Raw genomic sequence first — 21745 nt, 5'->3', positions numbered from 1 at the left:
GGACCCGGCCCTGGGTACCGGGGCGGAGTAGGGAGAGGCTGCGAGGGCCCGTGCGCGGAAAAGCGGCAGCGGGGCGCGCGGGCGCCCAGCTCCCCGCAAGCCTTCCCTTCCCCTCCTCTCCCCTCCCGGAGGCGGCGGGGCGGGCGGGCGCGGTTCCGGGGGTGGGCGGGCTGGGCGGGGAGGAGGCGGGGCCGCCGCACTGGCTTCTCCCAGCCCCTCCCGGCCGCAGCCAGAGCGAGCGGAGTCTCGGCCGGCTCCGGGGGGCGGGCGCTGGGGCGCAGCGCCGCGCAGCCCTCTCCGACCGCCGAGCGGACTCAACTGGAAGCCGAGCGCTGCCGCGGGAGGCGGGCGACCGGGGCAGGTGCGGCGGCTGCGCCATGGACGGGCCGCGCCTGCTGCTGCTGCTGCTCCTGGGGGTGAGTGCTAGCTGGAGGGCAGCCCGCGCCCTCTCCCCGGACTGGAACCCCAATGGGTTCAGGTTTCCGCGAGGGAAAAGAGAACGGAGCGTTGGCGTCCCAGATGCGGGGGGGGGGGGGGGGATGGCGGGAGAGGAGCTCCGCTGCCAGGATCCACGGAGGAGCGTCTAGGGTTCTCGGAGCGCAGGGGCGACCCTGAGACCAAGGGTAGAGATGCGGGGAGAGGGGCGCACGGATGCGGGTCCTCAGGTACGCGGAGGGTGCGTATGGAGGAGCTGAGAGGCGGTCTCTCGGATGCCTGGGTTCTGAAGAGGGAGTTTAGATGCTGGGATCTCGAGGCGACTTTCCTCCTGAGCATCTTGATCTCTTGAGGGTCGTGGGACGGAAGCCAGGCTGAAGGAAGAGGAATGGGACGGGGATCAGAGATATGAGGGGCGAGCGGGGCTGGGGCGGGGAACCGGAGACAAGGAGATAGAACAATGGGGGAAGTCGGAGGGATTGGAGGCAGAGGGGTCCGGGCATCGGACAATGAGGGCCAGCCAGACAATGGGGGGGGAGGGGCGTGGGAGGGAGAGCTTCGGGGAGCGGGGGTCGTCTGAAGAGAGAGAAGCGGGCTAGGGAGGGCAGAAAAAGGACGACAGCGAGGGGGAGAGAGAGAGAGATGCCCCCCGAAATGAAAGAGGGCGGAGAGGGAGAGCGGACCCCGAAGTGGTCGGGGCCACGCCTGCCCGCCGAGGGACAGTGGGACGAGCAGACAGAGCAGAGGGACGGACGTTTCCCGCGCCTGCCGCGCGCCCTTTCTCGCGGCCTCGCCCAGTCTGGGAACTGCGGCTGGGGATCCGAGGCTGGGAAGGGAGCGCCCACTTCGCCGGGGCGAACCCGCTCCCTGCCTCCCCCGCCACCGGCGGGCTCCTCCGACGCGCTCATTCTCGCGGTTTGAAGGCGCGCCGGGGGCCGGAAGGGATGGAGCGGGCATCGTGCGACCCGGTCCGGCCGCAGCCAAGTCTCAGGGTGCAGAGCGCTGGGACTCGCGAGGCGGGGACGGTCCGGGCGGCGCGCAGCCCGGGGTCGCGGCAGCCGAGGCGGCCCGCAGGGGGCGCTGAGAGGCGAGGGCTGTGCCACCCGTAGCTGCCGGCGCGACTGGGGCTGCGCGCCGCGCCTCCACGCGGACCCCCCATTAAGTTAAGCCGCCCGAGCGCGGCGCCCGCAGTTCTCACGGGTCCAGCGCCCTGGCGGGTCGGGATTCCGCCTGCGCCCCCCAGCCCCACCCCAACTTTCGGTGGAAGACGCCGGGCACCGAACGGGACGGAGGCGGTCGGACGCCGCGGATTCCGCCTCCGCAGGGGACTGCGGGTCCTCTTAAGCATCTAAGTCCGTCTCATAGTCCCAAGATATTCAGGAGATGTGACCTGTGTGGGCCCAGGAACGGAGTGCCACACGGAGTTTGGCAATGAAAGAGGTGTCCTCACTCTCCCTGCCATCTTCATTTCTCCTGAGCGTTGCATCCCCAACCCCCATTTTACAGGAAGGAAAACTGAGGCTCTGAGAGTTTAAACGACTTGGCCAAGATCCCAAAGCAAGTTAAACCAGAGCGCTGGCCAGGCTGTCCCGCACCTGATTCCCAGCGCGGTACTCCCCATACCCCGTAGGGGGACAGCCCAGCGTCCCAGCGCGGTACGAGAGCCGCGTTTCTCGGCGGGGGGCGGGCTGGGCAGCATCCCCTGAGTCAGGCGGGCTGTGGAATGTGGGGGCTGGGGTGGGCAGAGAGCCTCTCCGGGCGCTGGCCCCATCCCCGGAGCTCAGCTCGCTGGAGCAGTCAGTATCTCCGGCTTCTCCGGAGATTTGGGAGCGACTGCGGGCACGTTCGCTGACCAACGCGGCGGGTTAGAGATGCTTCTGGACCGGGGAGGTGGGACTGGGCCGGCCCGTAGTGCGGCCCCCGGAGCGGCGAGGGACTGGGCTCCGGACTGGGGCTGGGGAGAGCGTCCTCCCAGTAGAGAAGAGGCGAGGGAAGAGGAGGGCTGCGCGCGGAGGTCCTGGGGGCTCGGGAAGGTGGACCCCGCGCAGAGCCGGCTCCCGCGGCCCCTGCGGCTCTTGCCTCCGCCTCGCCGCGGGGCTGCTGTCTGCGGGCCGGCTCTGCGCACCGCGGCGGTGCGAGTTTCTTCCTGGGCCGCGGCGGGAGTGCTGAAACCAGAGCGCGTCCCGGCGGCTCGGCTGGCGGGCAGCGCCGGTAATGGAGGCACTTTGTCATTCAGACGTCTGTAACCGGAGCCGCCGGGCTGGCTAATGCGCCTAATAGGGATGCAACGAGGGCCGCAAATGGGAGGACAGGAGCGGCCGGGCGAGGGAGGCGGCTCCGGGATGGAAGGGGTCCCCACCCTCCCCGTACCAGCCAGGGCCCATTCACGCGCCTAGATTCTTCCCGGGGAGGGGGGGGGTGCTGTGCAGGGTGGGGAGGTGGGAATAAAATTGGCTGAGTGCCTATGATGGGCCACGCACTGCCCTGGGTAATTTCTCTTGTGTCATTTAATCCTTATAAGATCCCCGCAGAGTAAATCTAGTTATGCCCATTTTACAGTTGAGGGAGTTGAACCTCCCAGACTTTCAGGGTATGAAAGCAGGCTTCCCCCAGTCCGTGCGTGGTGGCGCCCTTGTTGGAACCCAGAATGCTTGGCTTGGAGTTTATTCTGTCCTCTGTGTCCCAGTCTCTACACCGCCTCCCCCCCCCCCCCCCCCCCCGCCGCGCCCCAGCCTTCTAGATCACGGAGGGACAGGAGGACCTTAACCATCACTAGCTCTGACTATTAGATCTGTGTCCTATGTCCTTGGCGCCACAAATTTGGAACTGAGCCCCTTCCCCCCATAGTCCCCAGGCCCCTCTCAAAGTGTTCATGCAGCCTCAACCTCAGTAATTAGCTTGTCTCCTACCCCAAATTCAACCACTACCTAAAGGAGTAAAGTGCATGTGCCAGAGTCTCCCCGGGTTTGCATTGACCTCAAAAGACCCTCCACATATTCGAAAACTCTCCGATGCCATGGCGGTGGCTAATGGCTCCATTCACCTAAGGAACCTCTTTGCTGAAACTGTTGTGAGTGGTTAGGGCTCATCATACTGAAGCATTCACGTAGTTTCAAATTCTTTCAACCATTTTGTTGCGTTTTCTATTTTGTCCAATTTTTTAAAAATTTTAAGGTTTCTAAAAGTCAGTTCATTTAAGGGTGATTCCACCTTCGTTTTTTGAAAACCTTGAAATGGCAAAAGGATTGCAAACATTTTCAAAAATGGGATGAAATCATCCCATCAAATTGGAAATGAGTAAGTGTAATAAATGTAGATTTCAGGCACATGGGTCTATCATTTTGGTAAATTGATCATTTTGGAGCAATAAACCTGAATCCGTGTCATCCCTCCTTGCTTCCCAAGATTGCCCCGCCCTGGACCAATAGAGGGTGTGGCAGGGGCCAGGCATTAAGCCACTTAGCAGAATTGTCTCTGTGAGCCTCAGTTTCCCCAGCTATCAGAGAGGAGATGAAGGCAGTCCCTCAAGTCCTTCCGCCTCAGCATCTTGGCTTCTGGAGTAGCGGTGTGGAGTGATATCTCCTCTCCCTCATGGGACTGTGACTTCCCCGGGGGATCGGGGACCATGTGTCATTGGAAACACTTAGTTCAATGCTGAGCAATAGTTGTCAACTAGTAAATAGGTTAATTAGTTAACTGCGAGGAGAGCAATTCCCATTCTCCTTTCCCCGTGCCCTCTTCAGACTCTTCCTGGTGGGTCTTTCTTCATGCCTAGCCTGCCCCTCCTCTAGGTAGTTTCCTCTCTTTGGGCCCAACTACTGCTCGCCCCTCCTACTGCCTCCCAGCCAGGCTCAGCAGCTCAGCCTGAGACAAGACACTTCCTTGATAACTAACATTTATTGAACTTCTACTATACACCGGACAGGCTTGCCTGAATTACTTCATGTAATTTTCATGGCAACCCTGAGCACTAAATATTACCGACCCAACGTTTTAGGTGGGAAAATGCAGGCTTAGAGAGGCTGGGAATTGCCCCCAAAGTAGCAGACTGTTAGGTAGCCGGTCTGGGGTGTTTTGAAATAGGACACATAAAACGAGCACAGGAAACACATGGATGCTAATTATGTGGCCTGGAGTCCAAATGCAGGACTCGGGAGAAGAGAGAGGTAGGCAGGCTGCAGCGGGGAGAGCAGGCCTCGAGGAAGAGGGGCATGCAGAGGCCGCTCGAGTCCCATGGACCGACCCTCTCAGCTCTCCGCAGCCCAGCTCTCTGCTGACCTCAACCAACTGGAATCCAGCCAAAAGCCACAAAAGAGGCAAGAAAGACCTTGGGAAAGAAAACAGAGGGATCCTGAAGTGTATAAACACCTTCATCATTTGATGCCTACAGCAATCTAATGAGGCAGGTACTGTCACCATTACCTAAAGATGAAAAGGCTGAGGCACAGGGAGATTTCAACCTGTCCCGGGTCACCCAGCTCTAAGCCATGAGCCAGAGCCATGGGGGCCGTGAGGAGGAAGGGAGTGTAGGTCACGCTTTTGACTCAGAGAATGGCCCCCTCCTGGTTCAGATCCTACCTACACTCACGATGTACATCTTCCTACCTAGGCTAGTTACATGGTTTCTACAGATTCAATTTGACCTAATGAGTTAGAATGGTAGGGGTGGGGCTGCTCAGGTCACACTCTAGTAGCAGCGAAAATTGACAACTGATACCTCGACAGGAAGCAGAGAGACAGAAACACTAAAAAAAAAAAAAAAAAAAAAAGCTGACGGAAGAACTCTGAGACAAAAGTATGGTGATTTGGGATAAAGAACACAAAGGGCTTCACTGCACTGCTGCCCAGAATAATCAGAGTCCCTGAGTCACAGGGAAACTGTGAAGGTATGTTCTGGAGTCAGAAGGATGAAGCCACCGTGGTTAAAATGGAAATTCCACTATCCAGAAAGTCACCCCCATCCCACATTCCCCGGCCCGGCGTTCTAGGTAATTGAGGTCGTATTGTATTTTCACCTTCTGAAATCCCATAAATATACAGGTTGGGTACCAGGCGCTGGGGCAACCACAGTCTTGCCCTCTGGGAGCTGACAGTCTAGTGGGGGACATTGCAGCGCTCAGACCAGATGAGCTCTGTAAACAAGGGGAACATGTCACAGGGCCACTCAGCCTCATCTGGGAGGCGTGGGGGCCACAGGATCACTTCCTTGAAGAAGTGACATTTCAGCATGAATCCTCAAGGATGAAAAGAAATCCAAACAGACCCTTCTGGAATCTTGCTCTCCTTCCTAGGGGAAAGCCTGCATCTGGGAACCCCCTGCCCCCACCCCTCCCGGTTTCTGGCCTGCAGATGTTCCCAGACCTGTGTTCCTACCACCTGGGAGGAGATGGTGGCAAATACCCAAGGACCCCCCTCCTATGCTGCTCACCGCACCCTCCCTGCTGGTCTCCTGAGGACCACCAGCTGCCTCCTAGACTGATCCAACCTGTCCATCCCCCCCCACCCCCTTCCACAAAACCCTGTTTAGACCTCAGGATATTTTAAAGGACTGGAGGGAAAGGGAGTATTTTTGGCTATGATCTCGCCAACGTGGAAGCAGAGGAATGTCCAAAAGGACCTTTAACACTCCCCTCTAGTCCCATGACCCCAGAGCCCATACTTCCTCTTGGTACCAAATGGGAGCTGCATGGTCTGAGGCCAGGGAAACAGGCCTTGGAGTTTTATTAGACACGAAGAATTTTTTTTTTTAGGAATAGAAACATAAAGCATCGGCCAGCACTCCCCCCACCCTCCCAGGGAATCTGGTGCTAAATCATTCCATCCATGAGCAAAGAGCAAAGATGCCTCGGTGGCAGGAATCTGACTCCCCTTTCCCTTGGTTCTAGCGCTATTCCCACCAGCTGCATGGGGCCAGGGAGAGGGAGAGGAGAGGGCTGGTGGCTGGAAATCCGACTCTGGATTTCTTGGAAAATCCAGAGCTGGGCTGCTGGGTGGTGAGCTGGGCTGCTGGGTGGCAAGAGATGTTCCTCATCATCGCTAACAGGCACCCCTTTCTCCCTGCTTGGTGCCAGACTCTCGCCAATTGGCCGGTTCTTTGCTCTGGCCCTGAGTGGTCTCTATCTCCGTGGGTGAGGAGAGGTGAGGACTCAGAGGGAAAGCAGAGCAGGTCAGAACTCCAGGGCAGCATCAGGATTCGAACCCAAGACCCCAGCCCTCTGCCTTCTGTTCTTGTGTACAGACACCGCTCATTGAATATTTGATATGTGGAATGGTAGAATTAAGGACCTGGAGAAGGGCCCTACTAGCCTTTGCTAGAAAAAGGCGTCCCTCTGGGTAGACGGAGCCCTGCAGCTGTGCCTCCCGCTAAGTAGCATTTGAGCCAGAGTTTAGCTTCCAGTTGCCCCCTTGGCGGGGAGCCCTGTGCTCCCCCATGGGAGCCGTAACCTGTACTGGCCAGAGGCCACCTTCCCCATGTGGTGTGTCCTCGGGATTCCAGGAGTTGCCATTAACCCCAAGATGAACTCTGTAGAATGTCAGCATCCGGGGCTCTGACCTCACACCCCCCTGGCAGCCTGCAGGGGCGCCCTGTCCCCCACTGCCTTTCTTCCCCGCCAGCTTTGATGTGTCTGATGCCTCCGTGCTGAGCTCATCCCGGCCCAGGTGGTTCCAATAGAAGGCTTTAGGAGGGGGTGTTTGATCTCTTGGAAGACACCCCCTCTCACTTCTCTTGCCATTCTGACCTTCTGATCTATCCCCCCCGCCCAGGTGTCCCTCGGAAGTGCCAAGGAGGCATGTCCCACGGGCCTGTACACCCACAGCGGGGAGTGCTGCAAAGCCTGCAACCTGGGTGAGGGGGTGGCCCAGCCTTGCAGAGCCAACCAGACCGTGTGTGAGCCCTGCCTGGACAGTGAGTACAGGGGCCGCTGGGGGTGGGGCGAGGGGGGAAGGGAGGGCTGGGAGGCGCATGCCCACTGGAAGCCTGACAAGGGCTCTGCCTCCTGGCAGGGTCTCCTGCCCACCTCTGTGTGGGCACCGGAATGGGTCTGACCCAGTATAGGAGGCGAGAAGAGAAGCTGAGAATGGTTGAGGGAAGTCAGCAGAGGGAGGAGGGGGACCTCATGAGGAGGGATCCCCAGCGGGTGCCCCTTCCCAGCCCCCAGGTGGAGAGGCCGGGTAGAAGAATGTGGCCAGGTGGGAGGAGTAGCTGATGCTAAGACCAGCTAAAAATATCATCTGCACTGTAAAATCAATGGCTGCCACTTACCCTCAGTGTGTTTGGGGGGAGGGAAAGAGGATCAAGTCCTGGCTGCCCTGGAAACTGACCTTGGGGGATCCTGGGAGGGTGTCGCTACCCTTCCCCCCAAGGCCAGCTGTTCCCCAGCTCTGACCAAGGAAGCAGGGCTTTCCAGAGGTAGCAGGAGTGGGGGCAGTCCTCACTGTGTCAGAGGGGAGAGGGGCCTGTCCTACCTGGGATTTCCTCAGGAAGGGGAGAGAACCCCATCTTCTGGGGCTGCTGCTAGGGGATTCAGAAGGATGGGAGGTCTGGGGACTGAATTCTGTGTGCTTTTCACCCAGGACTCTCTATCCCTGCTGGATGCCCCCAGCCTCAGTTGCTGCCTTCAGGCCACGGGCTCAGTGCTCTTTTCCTGCCCAGAAACCTTTCCTCCCTGCCTAGAGTCACATCCTGCCTTCTACCTGGCACGCACTGCCTACCTGGAGGGCCGGTGGGAACCATACCAGATTCTTCTTTAATCATGATAGGAACAAGGGCATAGGAACTGGGGACTCTTTTTTTTTTTTTTTTAAGATTTATTTATTTATTTGAGAGAGAGAGAGAACATGGGGGCGGGTAGAGGAAGAGAGAGAGAGAATCCTAAACAGACTCCCCGCTGAGCGCAGAGCCCGATGCGGGGCTCGATCCCACAACCCTGAGATCATGACCCGAGCAGAAACCAAGAGTCCTACGCTTAACCAACTGAGCCACCCATGTGTCCCAGGAACTGGGAACTCTGAACCCAACTGCCTAGACTGACCTCTGGATTCCTCTCTACCGCCCTCCCCCCCACCCCCCACAGCCTATCTACCAGACAACCCCAGCTCCTTGGTGTTCCCAGACACACAGTTTTCCTCTCTCTGTGCCTGTGGATCCTGTAATTCCATCCCGCAGCAGGAAAGGCCTGGGCCTAGATGGCGAGGCTAGAAGGACATCCTGTAATGCCTTTGCCACCTTGCCATCTGGCCACCTGCCCTGGCCTACCAGGGTTTCCTTCCCAGCAGGGTTGGCCAATCATTGGCTATGCTGGAACCTCCCGAGTTTGCCTCTCTCATTTCCTAGACTCCTGCCTAGGTCCTCTCTGGCCTGGACCCTAAGTGTCCCAGGATGGGTACCCACTCCCTTCTTTTTTTTTTTTTTTTAAAGATTTTATTTATTTATTTGAGAGAGAGAGAATGAGAGAGAGCACATGAGAGGGGGGAGGGTCAGAGGGAGAAGCAGACTCCCTGCCGAGCAGGGAGCCCGATGTGGGACTCGATCCAGGGACTCCAGGATCATGACCTGAGCCGAAGGCAGTCGCTTAACCAACTGAGCCACCCAGGTGCCCTACCCACTCCCTTCTGTCAAAGCAAGAGATGGGGTAGAGGAGCCTGGGGGAGAGAGTCTCTGGCATCTCCAGAGAAAGGGAGACAGGAGCTGGAGACCAGCTAGGAGGTGGTGGCGGGAGGCGTCCCTCCCATTTGCTCCCTCTGTTCCCCTCCCCACCTCCAGCTGCGTTAACAGGCCGCCTTTATAAGCTCACTTTATGGCATGGAGACCCCAGTGGACTTTCCCTCTAGCCTCAAAATGTTTCCACAAGGAAACCCCTTAAGCTCTGCCTTCATTCTCTGCCAAAAAAGACCACATTTTTCCCACCCCCTAAAACTGTCTCCCAGGACTTTTCTACTAACTTTCTGTATTTTCCCATGGGTAGCCCCCCCATTTTCTCTCCCCCTCCACTGTGACTAAACCCACCCCCCTGCCACATGCCAACCAGAGCGAATCCTCCTGTTTGTATAAACTGGACATCCTGCCTTGGCTGTTTATGTTTGGAAGTCCTTTCTGTAGACTATATCCCTGTGACCCACGTTCACCAGACTTGCCGTAGCCCACCCCAGGGGGCCCAACCATTGCAGGATCCCTGCGGTGTGTCTAATGCTTTATGGTAGAATTTCATTTCTTCCTCACCACAACCCTGTGAGTGGAGAAATTATTCTCGGTTTTACAGAGAAAGAAAAAAAGCTCAAAGAGGTGAAGTAAAACATCCAGAGTCACATAGCTAATAAGTGGTGGAAGCAGGTTTTGGGTCCAGGTTGACCCCGTCCCTGGGAAGAGAGACACAGGGGTTCGTTCCTCTGCCAGAACTGGCTTGAAACTGGTCTCCCTCCAGGCCCACCCCTGTCTTGTCTTCTCGTCCCCCTCGGCTGCTTTGCTTTTCATTTCTCTCTGCTTTTCTTTCTTTGCATTTGCTTCTCCACTGACACTCCGAAGATAATGACTCTGTGCTCCATCTGGTCTCTCGATTCCTTTAGAGAAGGTTGAGATCAGAACCCACGGCAGGCCTCGATTTCCCTCCAGTGGGATCCTAGTCTTTACTTCTGCTTCCACATTCTGAACACTCCCTCTTTCCCTGGTTCCCGGTTCCTAAATCCTGCTCTTTCTGCCCTTGGAGCAAGCGTACATCCTCTTGGATTCCGACTGGCGCAGAGTTCTGCACCTGGGCGGGTAGGGATGGAGAAGATTTGGCTCTGTGCCTTCCCTCTCCTTGCACACGGAGGAGAGGACCCTGGCATCCCCTGGTGTTCCTCCCCTTATTAGATTAGACCTCACATCCATTAAGAGAGCATGAGTCAAGAGTGAGCTTGGAAATCTCCCCTTTGTGCCATTGGGAAGGGCAGAGGACTATATTATATAGAGGCAAGTCCTTCTTGCTTTCTAGCTCCAATCCCTCCTGCTGTTGTTACCTCGTCGAGAAGTCCATCCCCACCCTCAAGAGCCAAGCCCTTCAGCAGCGTGGGGTAGCGCCATGGGTGGGAAATTCTGCGGTCTAACCCTGTCAGGCCACACCTGAGCCCCCACCTGCGCGGAGAGGACGAGAAGGGCGGCGGAGGCCGGAGGCTCCCTCGTGAAGGCCCGCCCAAGCCTGGGTTGGGTTCACAGCCCAGCTCTGGCCGGCGGGGAGGGCTGGGTGGGAACCACGCTCAGATTATTCCTTAATCATGCTGGGAACAAGGGTACCGGGCTGCGAACTCTCCAAGCGAATTTGCCAAGAAATGTACCGGCCTCCAGCTGGGTTACCCCGCGAGGCCTCCCAGTCAGCGCTTCCAGGCCTGGGGCACCGGGGGCTCCTGGCCCCCTGCCCCCTTCCCCGCGACGGCTGCCAGGAGCGCTCACAGACCGCGGATCCCGAGGGGCGAGGGTCCCGCGGGGCGCTCCCAGCCTCTGCGTCCCAGGTGCCCCGGTGGAGGGCCGGCGAGGGGGCGACCTTCCGGGCCCCGCAGCTGCCCGGCGCGTCCCTCTGCCCACAGGCGTGACCTTCTCGGACGTGGTGAGCGCCACCGAGCCGTGCAAGCCGTGCACCGAGTGCGTGGGCCTGCAGAGCATGTCGGCGCCGTGCGTGGAGGCGGACGATGCCGTGTGCCGCTGCGCCTACGGCTACTACCAGGACGAGGTGACGGGCCGCTGCGAGGCGTGCCGCGTGTGCGAGGCGGGCTCGGGCCTCGTGTTCTCGTGCCAGGACAGGCAGAACACCGTGTGCGAGGAGTGTCCCGACGGCACGTACTCGGACGAGGCCAACCACGTGGACCCGTGCCTGCCCTGCACCGTGTGCGAGGACACCGAGCGCCAGCTGCGCGAGTGCACGCGCTGGGCCGACGCCGAGTGCGAGGGTGAGCGCGCCGGGCCGAGGGCGCCCCCTGGGGGCCAGGGGCAGCGGGGGGGGGGGATGGGGGGGGCTCGCCGGCCTCGAGCCCGCCGCCGCCCTCCCCGAAACCCCAGGCCCAAAGGACCCCTCTCACCGTGTCCTTCCGTGCGCTGCGTGTTTGGAAAGCCCCAATCCTCCTCCCAGGCCGCAGCTACGACACTCCAACTCAGTTTCTAGGGCTTTCTTCCCCCGTCGGGGCATGTTTGATCCTTGAGCAGGCTCTCTGGACTGGAGAAAGGGGCTTGAGGACCCTCAGGAGTTGGGGCCCTTTGGCTCGGAGGCCTGGTCTGGGTCCACAGTGGTTTATGGCTCTGGGACCCGGGATGGAGTCTGCCCCGTCACTCTCCGAGTGATGGTAGGGAGGTCACTCTGGTCTCTGGACCTCAGTTTCCTCATTGGTCATACAGTTTTCAGGGATGTCGTGGGTTAGGGAAGGTGGCTGGCCCGCTTTAACTGGTGGGATCTGGGGGCGGGGTCAACAGTGGTTGTTACCCTTTCGCCAAGGATGACGTTGGACTCCCGGAATGCTAAGGAGGTGGTGGGGGCGGAGAAAGAAGGGCAGCAGCCGGCCCAGGCTTCAGGAGCCCAAGGAGGAGACGGGCGCACATGGAGGGGCAGGCGCACATGGAGGGCTGTCGGCCCCAGAGTGGGTAGGAGCTGGGTGCACTCACCTTAGCTGGGCATGGGCCCCCAAGAGTGCACCCAGTTCCTGGGATGGGAGGAGGAAGCAGGATGGCAGCCAGGACAGAACTCTTGGATTCTGGTTGGTGACATCCATCTGCAGGGAGGCAAGTGGGCTTTTCCATTGCAGGGAGAGGGAGACAGTGCCTTTACTTTCTGTGCATCCCCCTGTGGCTGGGCCCCCACTTAGCTACTTCCCTTTGGGACTTCTCCCTCAGGGTGCCCTCACTCTGAGCAACCAGTGCCTCCTTCAGGGAGCCCCAAGTTTGCCGGAAAAAGACGGCCCTTGCCCCAGTCTGATGAGGTAGACGTTGTCCCAGTTCCCAGGAGGTCCCCCATTCTGGGGGAAGCAGCACAGCCTCTACCCCCAGTCAGTCCCCAGTCAGATGGGGGCGAGACAGATCCCCTGCCGTGGGGAGCATGCCTGCTTTCCACACCCCATGATCCCTGGCTCGGGGAGCTCAGGCTGGGGAGGGTGGTTAAACTGGGCTGAGGCCAGGTATGTGTGTGAAGCCTCCTGCATGGGGGTTGGGAGGGGTGGGGGGAGTGGGGCCCAGAACATAGTGGTTCCGGTGGCGATCGCCCTCAGCCCGGAGACAGGCAAGTGGTGTCAGGCACAGGGCAGAGCGGGGAGGGAGTTTCAGCAGCTGTCAGGGGGCAGGCGGGCAGCACAGTTCACGGGCAAGTCTGGACCAGCCAGTGGGGGGACTTAGTCAGGGGCGTGGATGGAGCAAAGAAAGGTGGCAGCTGGGGGAGGGGTGGGCCCTGCCTTTTGAGGCGTTCACAGATTGCTCTCAGATACCACCCTACTTTGCCAGCCGTCCTGAAGGAAGAGGGTACCCCTGAGGGCTGTGTTTATCGCTGCCCGTCTTCCGTTCTCTGCTCTAGCCTCTGAAGGGTTAAATGTCAGCTCCGGAACAGAGGGAACACTTCAGGAAATGGAATTGGATGCGTGGTTTGGTTGCCCCCCCCCCCCCCTTCCAGTGCATTGTACTTCCTTGCATATACATTTCAGGTGTCAACATGGTGACTCACTCAGCCTTGGGGCAGAAGGATACTCCCCCTCTCCACTCCTCGCCCCAGTGAAATTTGGGTTTAGGAGTAACCTGGTCCCTCTTTCCACCCCCAAGTCTGACAGCTCCCATTCCGGAAATGGCTGTCAGGACTCGCCAAGGGCTTAGGGGGTTGGAATGCTGGTGGACATGGCCACATCTGGATCTCATCCTGCTGTCCCCCCCTCCTAGCCCTGCCCCAGAGGGGACTGGAGAGATGAGGAGAAAGTGCCCTGGACAGCCCTGTCTTCAGCCTGATCTGTCCCTTAATGTCCACTGTCAAACTTTCCCATTTGAGATTTCTGGAATCTCTGTGATGGCCTGGTTCACCAACACCCCCCAACATACCTTCACCTCTGGGGTCGGGGGGATCCTAGCCAGTTGTATCTCAGCCTCAGGGCTTAGATGGCACTGGCAGCTTGCCCAGTCCCCTAGCAGGGCGAGAGAAGACCCCAGTCCGTCACCCTGTCTGGGGCTCCACTCCCACCCTACCCCTGCCCCCCAGGACTGAGCGGGGGGAGGGGGAAGATGGGGCAACAGGCGGCGGCCCCCTCCCTAGTGCCAGCCAGATGGATTCCAGATTCACATCTGGGGGCCTTACCCCTCAGAAGGTGCTGAAAATGGGGGCCTTTGAACCATCTTCGTCTTGAGCCGTGAAGGGCCGAGAGACCAGGGGGCAGTTTCCACTTCGACTTGGGTGGGCAAACTGGGAGTGGGGTAGGGTGGAGCTAGGGAGCAAGGTGCCTCCCCTTCACCCCATTGGCATGTCCTGTCTGCTTCCCCTCCCTGCCCCAGGCGTGGGAAGTGAGGACAGATGGCCTAGGCAACTTTGCCTGGACAGGTACCCCCAGGCCGTCTGGAGCCCACAGTCCCTGGGACTGCCCCTGACTGGGTGGCAGGATGGAAAATCCCACCCAGTGGTGCCAGGTCCCCTGTCGGGGAGGCTGGCAGTGCCCACTGGCATGAAAGGGCCCAGGTGGGTGGCAAGGCACAGTCCTCCCCGCCTCCCCACCTCAGGCAGCAGGCAGTACCTTCTTTGGAGGCCTTCTCCGCACCAGCAGTCTGCTTCTGCCCTGGAAGGGTTGGGCTGCCCAACACTGTCTTCTCTGGGCAGTGAGATCAGATGGTTTGGTTTGGGGGCCACACAGGGCAGGAAACAGAGGCTGGCCACTGGCTAAGGACTGGCTGGAGGGAAGCCAGCCAGCTGGGCACCCCCTACCCTGTCTGAGCTGAGAGCTAGGCCATCAGAGACCAGAAGGGAGGCTGAGGGCCAGTTCTTGGAGAAGTGGTTTGCAGGGAGGTATCTCTCTGTCCAGACCTGAGTACCCTCATCCTTCCCTAGGACCGGGATGACTGGGGCCATTGGGACAAACTGGGACGAGGGGGGTTACAACATTTTCCCAGAGTGATTCCAGCTAGAGGCCTCCTGGTGCCCACTCTCTCTTCTTTGTGTGTTTGCCAGGCTTCTGGGTACCCAGGGAGGCAGAATAGAGTCCTAGGGTCACAGCTGCACTTCAGATGGAGGGGAGCTTAGAGACCATCTCTCACAGCATCCCCATTCAATAGATGGGGAATTGAGATCTTGAGAGGTGAAGGGACTGGTCCAGGGTCACACCGTCCATCAGTGACAGAGCCGGAGGGGACCCAGGCCCTTGCTGTCCTCCACCATCATGACTCATACACACAATCCTGGCCCTCACCCCCGTGTGTAATGGCCTGGCACGGGGAAGGGCCTGGGGATGAAGTGCTGGAGCGGGGCTGGTGGCGGGGGGGTGCGGGCCCTCATTCCTGTAGCTCCTTCCCCCAGAGATCCCTGGCCGTTGGATTACCCGGTCCACGCCCTCGGAAGGCTCGGACAGCACTGCCCCCAGCACGGAGGAGCCCGAGGGACCTCCAGAGCAAGATGTCATAGCCAGCACAGTGGCAGATGTGGTGACCACAGTGATGGGCAGCTCTCAGCCCGTAGTGACCCGAGGCACCACGGACAACCTCATCCCTGTCTACTGCTCCATCCTGGCCGCTGTGGTTGTGGGCCTAGTGGCCTACATTGCCTTCAAGAGGTGAGAGGGGGGCACAGGGGACAGAGAGCAGGGCCTTTGCTCTCACGGAGGGCTTTACCGTGAACTTGACCTGAAAATACACACACTTTTTTTTTTTTTAATATTTTATTTATTTATTTGAGAGAGACAGAGATAGTGAGAGAGAGCTCGAGCAGGAAGGAGGGGGAGAAGCAGGCTTCCCGCGGAGCAGGGAGCCCGATGCGGGGCTCGATCCCAGGACCCCGGGATCATGACCTGAGCCGAAGGCAGAGGCTTAACCATCTGAGCCACCCAGGCACCCCTACACACACTTTTTAGAGTCAACCCCAAACCACGCTCATCCTCACCACCAGCTGCCCCATGCCGGCGGGGGAATGGTCCCTGTCCTGCTCTGGCCCCAGCACCTCCCCACTCCCATGAAACTGCTCCCCTCCCTGACTGCACACCCCCAGCTGCACACCGAGCTTTCTTTACCAGCCACCTGTGCCCTCGTCCCTCAAACCCCATTGACCCCCAGTGACCTATGTGTGCATGTGTCCCTTCCCATGTCACATTGGGGATGTTATGGCACCCACATCCAGAAATTCAGGACGTGCAAGAACTTCTGGAAAGTGTTTTACTTATTTATTTATTTTTGAAGATTTTACTTATTTGTATGAGCGGGGGAGAGCATGAGCTGGGGGAGGAGCCGAAAGGGAGGGAGAGGGAGAGAGAGAGAATCTCAAGCAGACTCCATGCTGAGGTTGGAGCCCCACGTGGGGCTCCATCTCACGACCCTGAGATCATGACCTGAGCCGAAACCAAGGGTCAGACGCTCAATGGACTGAGCCACCCAGGCGCCCCTGGAAAGTATTTTAAGTGTTTCAATGCATTTTCCATTCTTAAAAAGAAAATCTTCAAAGTAATACATGCTTGTTTGGGTAAATGCAAACAAGACCAATGTCTTATAAAGCAAAAAGTAAAAGCCCTCTTTTATCTCCCCAAATCCTACCTCTCTCCTCATTGGAATCTGTTTGGAATGGATCCTTTCCAGCCATTTTCTGTGCCTTTATAAACACGTGTACATAAAACTTTTTATAGTTATACGTAAACACACAGAGGGTTTTGTTTTGTTTTTTTTTTAAAGCATCTATGGGATCCCACTATCCATACTCTACAACTTACCTTTTCACTTAATCTCCCTTGGGAGAGCTTTCCCCAGGACATACAGATTATCTGGTTGTTTGTAACCGCTCACTCAGGATATGGATGGATCCTAATTTATTTGAACAGTCTTCTTTTGATGCACATTTGATTTGTTTCCAGCTTTTTCTTGTTGCTAATAATAGCAGAGGAAATCTTTGTGTATATCCCTGCACATATGTGGGAGTAGTTTAGCAGGGTAGACTGGGAACAGTGGAATTCCTGAGAAATCACTGGACGCACCATTCATTCCGTGAACATTCGCTGAACCTTTGTGCCGTGCACCGAGCCCTGGGAGCCGGTCGGCCCGCACGGTGCTTTCGGTGCAGGCCAGGGGCGGGCGGAGATGGACGGAAAGAAGAACCATAGGTGCTCTGGTGGGGGGCTATGCTTGGGCACCTGCCAGGGCCCCAGCCCCCACACATCAGAGCACAGATCCCTTAGGCACCTGGATGGTGCCGGCCCTCGCCCCCTGAGACTGGGCCCGTCCTCTGGCACCAGGTGGAACAGCTGCAAACAGAACAAGCAAGGAGCCAACAGCCGGCCCGCGAACCAGACGCCGCCGCCGGAGGGAGAAAAGCTCCACAGTGACAGTGGCATCTCTGTGGACAGCCAGAGCCTGCACGACCAGCAGCCCCACACACAGACGGCCGCAGGCCAGGGTGAGCAGGGAGGCGGGGCGGGGGGGGGGTTGCTGAGGTAGGGAGGAAAGGAGTGATTAAGGGTAGACCGTAGGAAGGACTGCCGGAGGGGCTGGCTCACAGGGAACGGGGCCTCTGTGTAGGACAGGAGAACAGGGTGCGCAAACGGGGAGGAGAGGTCTTTCCAGTGGAGAGGCGTGGGAGAGGGGGAGCTTTGACAAAGTAGAGCATCCAGACTCATCAAGCTAATTGTCCCCCCCCCAGGGCTAATTACTCCCCAGAGTGGCTGCAATTAGCCTCCTGCTCCGGACTTCTGGGGAGCAAGTAGTTAATTATGGACCCTAATTAGTGTCCCAGCTCCAGGACACTTGCTGTGGTGGAGTCTGGGGCTAGGTCCTGTCCCTCCCCTGTCTTGCCTAATTGCTGCGGGGCGGGGCGGGGTGAGATGGGGGGGATAGTGCTGGAGCTGCGGGCCAGAGAGGATGTGAGTCAGCACCCCCAGGCCCCTCCCCAGCCCCCCATCCACGACCTCATCTTGACCACCCCTCTGCCTCCAGGCCCTTGGGGTTTACCCACCGTGGGAGGAGAAATGCCTCAGCCTGTCTTTGGTCTTACCCTGGGGCCCCCATGCCCACTGAGGGAAAAAGGGGGTCTGGAGGGTAGCCTCTGACGCCCCCTGGGTTCTTGGCAGCCCTCAAGGGGGATGGAGGTCTCTACAGCAGTCTGCCACCGGCCAAGCGGGAGGAGGTGGAGAAGCTGCTCAATGGCTCTGCGGGGGACACCTGGCGGCACCTGGCAGGCGAGCTGGGCTACCAGCCTGAGCACATAGACTCCTTCACCCACGAGGCCTGCCCCGTCCGAGCCCTGCTTGCCAGCTGGGCCGCCCAGGACAGCGCGACACTCGACGCCCTTCTGGCTGCCCTGCGCCGCATCCAGCGAGCTGACATCGTCGAGAGCCTGTGTAGCGAGTCCACGGCCACGTCCCCGGTGTGAGCCGCCCCCCGGAGCCCCTGCCCTGCCCCCACATTCTGACGGCTGATGCTCCAGCCACCCCCACCGGCCAGCGTCAGAGCTGAACTCCGGGCAGGGCCGTGGAGCCCGGGCCCCTCCACCGCAGCCCTGTCCCTGCTCCCGTGTGGCCCCATCGCTTCTGATCGCTCTCTCCAGCGCCAGAAGGGCCCCTGCTGCCTCTCCCACCCCGCCCCTAACATCACATCTCACATCTTCGCCCTTCTCCCCGCACTTCTGGGTGGGCCAGCCCCTCCCATCTCAGCAGGTGTCAGGCCTGGGGGCTGACACCAAGGATGGTGCTGGGGACGATGACAAAGCCCCAGAGACTCGAAGGGAGAGACTGAGGAACCAGAGCCATGGGCTCTACACTGTGAACTTGGGGAATGAGGGACCATCATTGTGGCCTACGTCCTCCCTCAGCCCCCTCACCCTCCTCTCTGGCCCAAGATGAAGACCACCAGAGGCTTGTCAGAGCTGAAAGGGGGTTTTGAAGTCTAGTCCACCCCGTTGTTTTACATATAGGAGAGTCAGGCCCAGAGAGGGGGAGTGACTTGCCCAAAGCCACCCAGCAATGGGGAGGACAAATGTGGGCTGCCCCCCAGTCTCTGAATTAGGGAGTGCAGGCCTCAGGTTTGCTTGAGGGCAGGGAGCTGGGTGGGGGGTAGGGGGCAGGCAACCCTCTGGGAAATGTCTCGAAGCCAAATCCAGTCTGCCCTCCACCATCTCCAGGCCCGTCCAACCCCTGTGGAGATGGGAGGCTTTCACCCAAGGTCTGGTGCACTGATCCGTCAGAGATGGACTTGACTGAACATGGATTGGGGTTTGTGGAAAGGGGTGCCACTTCCCTTTGCCAGTTCTGCTCAGGCACGTCAGTGTGGCACCCATGGTGTGGCCCAGCCTGCAGGTGCCCTCCATCCTGGCACAGACCCAGAGCCAACACAGGCAGTATCTTCTAGAGCCAGCCCCGGGGTCAGGGACTAAGGGCCCCGGACCCACGACAAACAGATCCATAGACACACAGACGCAGAGGATGAGAAATCCTGCTTTTCTCCCCAAGTTTTTTCTCTTGGGCTGGGCCCGGATCCTGCCCAGGACGGCTGGCAGAGAAGCACTGAAGGGATTTGAACTCAGCTTGCCCTCTTCCCTCGCCCCTGGTTTGGCGGGCCAAGCTCGGCTGAGGCTTGAGCTGGCGTCTGGCTTCCGAGGGCCTGCACGTGGAGGAATGTTCCCCCCCCCCCCCGCACCCCCCCCACCGCCCCCGTCCTTCCTTTTCCTGCAAGCACAGGGTTTGGCTGGGCTCCGACGGTCGCAGTGAAGAAAACTGGACCAGTGTGGGAATGCAGCAAGAAGGAACTGAGGGAGACTGTGGCCCGCAGAGGGCCTCTCCCAAGTTCAGAGGACCCTGTGAAGGACCGTTTATTCCCTAGCTTGGTGCCAGAAAGGGGCTGTGAGGTCTCATGAGGTCCTTCCTGGCATGTTCTGTTTTGCTTGACATTGGAATGAGTGTGGCACCCCTCTATTTAGCATGACCAAGCCCCGAGCCCCAAGCAGGGTGTGCCCTGGGGGCCACCCCCTCCCCTGCCCAGGGTTCTCCCAGCTCCGTGTAAGGGACTGGGAGCATTGTAAGTAGATGGCATTTCTGTGACCTCCATCTGATGAGGGGAGGAAACTCACCTCCTGGCCCCTCACCTGTGTACCTGGAGAGCAGGGCAGGATCTGAGTGTATTTATTTTCCTCCCCAGCAGCTGGGGAGGGGGTTGGGGTACCACAAGTATGTTTTAGCATGTGTTTGGTTCTGGGGCCCCCTCCGCCTCCCTTTGGGCCGAGATGAAACTCTTTCGGCCCCCCAGCTGGGGGCTGTGAGCTCCAGACTCCCTGTCACCTCCCCTTTGCATCCTGTGTAATCATTTCTTGGGCCTTCCTAAAACCTACACATAAAACATAAATGACGAATATTATAATAGCAAAGAAAGAAAACCAGTGCAAAGAGATTTTCTGGAAACGCACATGATTGGAGCCAGTGGGGGCTGTGTGTGGCGGGGGGCGGGGGGGGCAGGTATAATTTCTAATTTGGTGAGTTCCTGTCCTATTGTTTCTCCACCCGCCCCCCACAAAATGGGGAGTGTTCACAGAAATCGAGCAAATCCACATGTGTAGCCATGAAGTTAAGTGGGATAGGGAAGGAGTGGGGGCCCTCTGCCCCCAGGTTTTGGAGAGGAAAAGTGAAAATGACCGCGCAGGAAGCCGGCCAGCTGTGAACTTGACCAGATGTCAGAAGTGAAACTGACCACAGGGGAGCCAGAGGCTTGCTAGGAGGGCCGGGTCGCAACCCCGCAGCTCCCAGCCACCCACATGGCCTGGGAGATGCGCACTCACACCCACACACATGCACACACACGGGGGCTGGCTCCAGATGGCCTGGCAGGAGCCTGGCTGCTTGGCCTGCAGTGAGGCAGGCCCCTCCCTGGCGGCTCTCTGGGGCAGGTCCCAACCCCGGCTCCTGGCAGCCTGGCTTTGAGCCCCGCCTGGCCCAGGAGCCGCAGGGTTTCCGGCCCCAGGCCTGTGCCCGTCTCCAAGGCTGGTCCGGCTGCTGGTCCAGAGCAGCTCAGCCTCTGCTGGTCACTCGGCCAGGTCTTCTGGTGGGGCTGGCTCGTGGCTGCTGCGGAAGGTCATGGGAGGCTTGCTCTTCCCGGAAAGAACAGCAAACAAACCTTCCTGGTCTCAGGATCATGGCAGGGGTCAGCCGGGCCCCAGCCAAGGGTTAGGCATGAGGCAGAGGGGGAGCTGTCTGCCATCTCCCACCCCCCATGTCCGTCTGTGAGGGCTGTGAGGAGCTTATGTGGAGGGGGGTGATTCAGAGATCTGGTACTTGGATAACCCCCAGTGTAACGAGGGAGGGAGCTCTGTCTGTCTTGAGGGAGCCTCCTGTCTGCTGGAGAAAACACAGTCCCAGACTTTGGGTACCTCTAATCTGATGAGGGAGGTACAATTCCCGCCCTAAGATAGCCCCCATTCTGATGGGGGAAATGCCTCTAATTTGGTGGGGGAGAGCCAGATGCTGCTTGTGGGAATAAGGGAGACACACTCCAGCGATCCCAAGGGGGGCCCGGACAGCAGACAGGCCCTGTGTGGTGTGCAGGGCCATACAAAGTCCCAGACTTTGGGTACCTCTAATCTGATGAGGGAGGTACAATTCCCGCCCTAAGATAGCCCCCATTCTGATGGGGGGAAATGCCTCTAATTTGGTGGGGGAGAGCCAGATGCTGCTTGTGGAAATAAGGGAGACACACTCCAGCGATCCCGAGGGGGGCCCGGACAGCAGACAGGCCCTTTGTGGTGTGCAGGGCCATACTAAGGGTGAGCGGGGTCACCCGGGCCCACCCCTACCAGGGGTTAGGGAAGACTTGTCAGAAAAGGCACATTGAAGCTGAGCCCTTACTGATGAGTGGAGTCAACAGACTGGGGGAGGAGAGTATTCCTGGCAGAGGACGCAGCTCAGCAAAGGCCCCAAAGAGAGAGACAGCAGAGCACACAGGAGGCCTGGGGAGGCTCCTGTGCCTGGAGCCCAGAGAGAGCAGAAGGTCGGCAGGGCCAGATGGGGAAGGGCTTACAAAGAGACAGGCTAAGGGGTCTGGACTACATTCTGAGAACACTGGGGAGCCATTGAGGGGTTTTGAGCAGGGGGTGCCACAGCCAGCCTTCATCTAAGAAAGCCCTCACTCTGGGGGCGGTTGGGAGGGTGGAGGGCG

General features: G+C 58.9%; 1 protein-coding gene across 1 annotated transcript; it reads left to right on the top strand.

Moving 5' to 3' along the window:
• The first annotated feature begins 240 nt into the window (after positions 1–240).
• Positions 241–19968, top strand: NGFR (nerve growth factor receptor). The gene is made up of 6 exons (XM_045889097.3): positions 241–416; positions 7201–7342; positions 10996–11355; positions 14931–15183; positions 16846–17006; positions 17677–19968. The coding sequence occupies exons 1-6, from the start codon at positions 378–380 to the stop codon at positions 17976–17978; spliced, it is 1257 nt and encodes a 418-aa protein (XP_045745053.1). The 5' UTR covers positions 241–377; the 3' UTR covers positions 17979–19968.
• Positions 19969–21745: the final 1777 nt, after the last annotated feature.

This window comes from Mirounga angustirostris, unplaced genomic scaffold, assembly GCF_029215605.1.
Source record: "Mirounga angustirostris isolate CCGP_5_RB_7025 unplaced genomic scaffold, mMirAng1.0.hap1 SCAF_17, whole genome shotgun sequence".
Taxonomy (NCBI): Eukaryota; Metazoa; Chordata; class Mammalia; order Carnivora; family Phocidae; genus Mirounga; species Mirounga angustirostris.
This window is presented reverse-complemented; position numbering and strand designations above follow the sequence as displayed.

Bases quoted from the DNA above. Each gene is read 5' to 3' on its own strand.
- NGFR (XM_045889097.3), top strand. From the start codon at position 378: ATGGACGGGCCGCGCCTGCTGCTGCTGCTGCTCCTGGGG. The intron at 11,356-14,930 runs GTGAGCGCGCCG...TCCTTCCCCCAG, and splicing joins GGCCGACGCCGAGTGCGAGG to AGATCCCTGGCCGTTGGATT. The intron at 15,184-16,845 runs GTGAGAGGGGGG...CTCTGGCACCAG, and splicing joins GCCTACATTGCCTTCAAGAG to GTGGAACAGCTGCAAACAGA.